Genomic DNA, 1465 nt, shown 5'->3' with positions numbered 1-1465 from the left:
TTTAAAATTGATCTTTTTTTTAAGTTGGAGCATGTGGAGCACCCCAAGGATGGGAGCGCCTGATATTTCCCCCTTTCTTAGATCACTCTTACTCTGAGTAATCTTAGATCACTCTAAGTAATCTTGCAGTTTCCTGTCAAATCAGCCAGGCAGAAAAAGTTGAACTATGTGTACTCATTTAATGGCGTACATCCGAATGTGCTGGCACCATTAAGTGAGCACACTCTAAATGACAGCATATCACCTGATTTGGATTCGAATAAAGCACTAAATGAGAGCATATCTGGCACCACATTGCAGATTGCAGTACTAACTGACTGTATGGCTGCATCACACTGTCGAGTAGGAAACGCAGTCGAGTAAGCAACCGCCGCGTCTGACCGTGACTTCGCCGGTGACCGGTCACGTGCCCGCCCGTCCTATAAACACAGCCGCTCCATCAGAGTCGACCAGACCAAAGCCTTCTGCCAGTCGCTCGTTGTCACTCGACAGTCGACACCATGTGGAACAACGGGGCGATGAGCGGCCAAGTTTACCCGCCGCCGCCGGCGGCGATGGTGCCGCAGCCGCAGCCGCACGGGCAGGTGGCCGCGAACAACTGGGCGGGCAACGACGCCAACACGCTGCTGGTGGTGGCGACGCTGATCACCACGCTCACGTACCAGCTCGGGTGCAGCGTCCCCGGCGGGTACTGGCAGGACACGCTGGCGGCGGACGGCAAGCAGCAGCCGCACGAGGCCGGAGACCCCATCATGCGCGACAAGCACCCGCAAAGGTACGCACATGGCGCATGCTCCTGGTTAGAAACTTAGATTCTGAAATCCCGGTGGTCATGCGGACGTCCCTTGACCGATGGCACGCATGCGTGCAGGTACTGGGTGTTCATGGCGGCGAGCTGGATGGGGTTCCTGGCGTCCATGATGATGACGCTGAGCCTGCTGGTGCGCCTGCCGGTGGACTCGCGGCAGGTCCGGTGGTCCTTCGCCGTCGCCTACTCCAGCCTGGTGCTCACCTTCATCGTGTCGCAGGCCAAGACGCACATCTCAGTCGACATCGCCATCTGGTTGGTCACCGTCGTCTTCCTGTGGCTCATGATCAGCGTCCGCCCTGAGCACCGGGCGCGTATCCTCCGTTTCTTCTGCTGCGACCGCGAGAACTGACGCCCCAAGCTTAGTGTTCTCATGTCTTTGTCGAGTATAAACTGCTGTGAGTTCAGAACTTTTTTGTCGTCTAAAAAGTTCAGAAGTTGTAAACTTTGTTTAGACTCGGAGTAATAACAAAAGGGAACGCCTAATCTTTCAGTCGATTTTGTCAAAGCCGTTTGGATTTACTGGTTCGTCCTCCTTCCGCCAGCCACTATCCATCTTCCTCCTCCCGCTAGTCGACATTCTGCCGAGCCTGACCGCGTGCGGCCCAGCCTTGTTTGACCTGATCATCCCTCTAAACCCCGCACTCAAACAATCGA

The 1465-nt window shown here is 55.4% G+C and overlaps 1 protein-coding gene across 1 annotated transcript; it reads left to right on the top strand.

Moving 5' to 3' along the window:
• Positions 1-472: 472 nt before the first annotated feature.
• On the top strand, positions 473-1196 carry LOC123081799 (uncharacterized). The gene is made up of 2 exons (XM_044504323.1): positions 473-775; positions 872-1196. Exons 1-2 carry the CDS (start codon positions 501-503, stop codon positions 1158-1160), a joined length of 564 nt encoding a protein of 187 aa, XP_044360258.1. The 5' UTR covers positions 473-500; the 3' UTR covers positions 1161-1196.
• The last annotated feature ends 269 nt before the right edge of the window (positions 1197-1465 follow it).

Source organism: Triticum aestivum, chromosome 4A, assembly GCF_018294505.1.
Source record: "Triticum aestivum cultivar Chinese Spring chromosome 4A, IWGSC CS RefSeq v2.1, whole genome shotgun sequence".
Taxonomy (NCBI): Eukaryota; Viridiplantae; Streptophyta; class Magnoliopsida; order Poales; family Poaceae; genus Triticum; species Triticum aestivum.
The sequence above is the reverse complement of the archived record's forward strand: the minus strand, read 5'-3'. Positions and strand labels throughout refer to the sequence as shown.

Excerpts from the sequence above, each read along its gene's own strand:
- LOC123081799 (XM_044504323.1), top strand. The coding sequence starts at position 501 with ATGTGGAACAACGGGGCGATGAGCGGCCAAGTTTACCCGCCGCCGCCG. Across the intron at positions 776-871 it reads CGCGACAAGCACCCGCAAAG|GTACTGGGTGTTCATGGCGG; the intron begins GTACGCACATGG and ends GCATGCGTGCAG.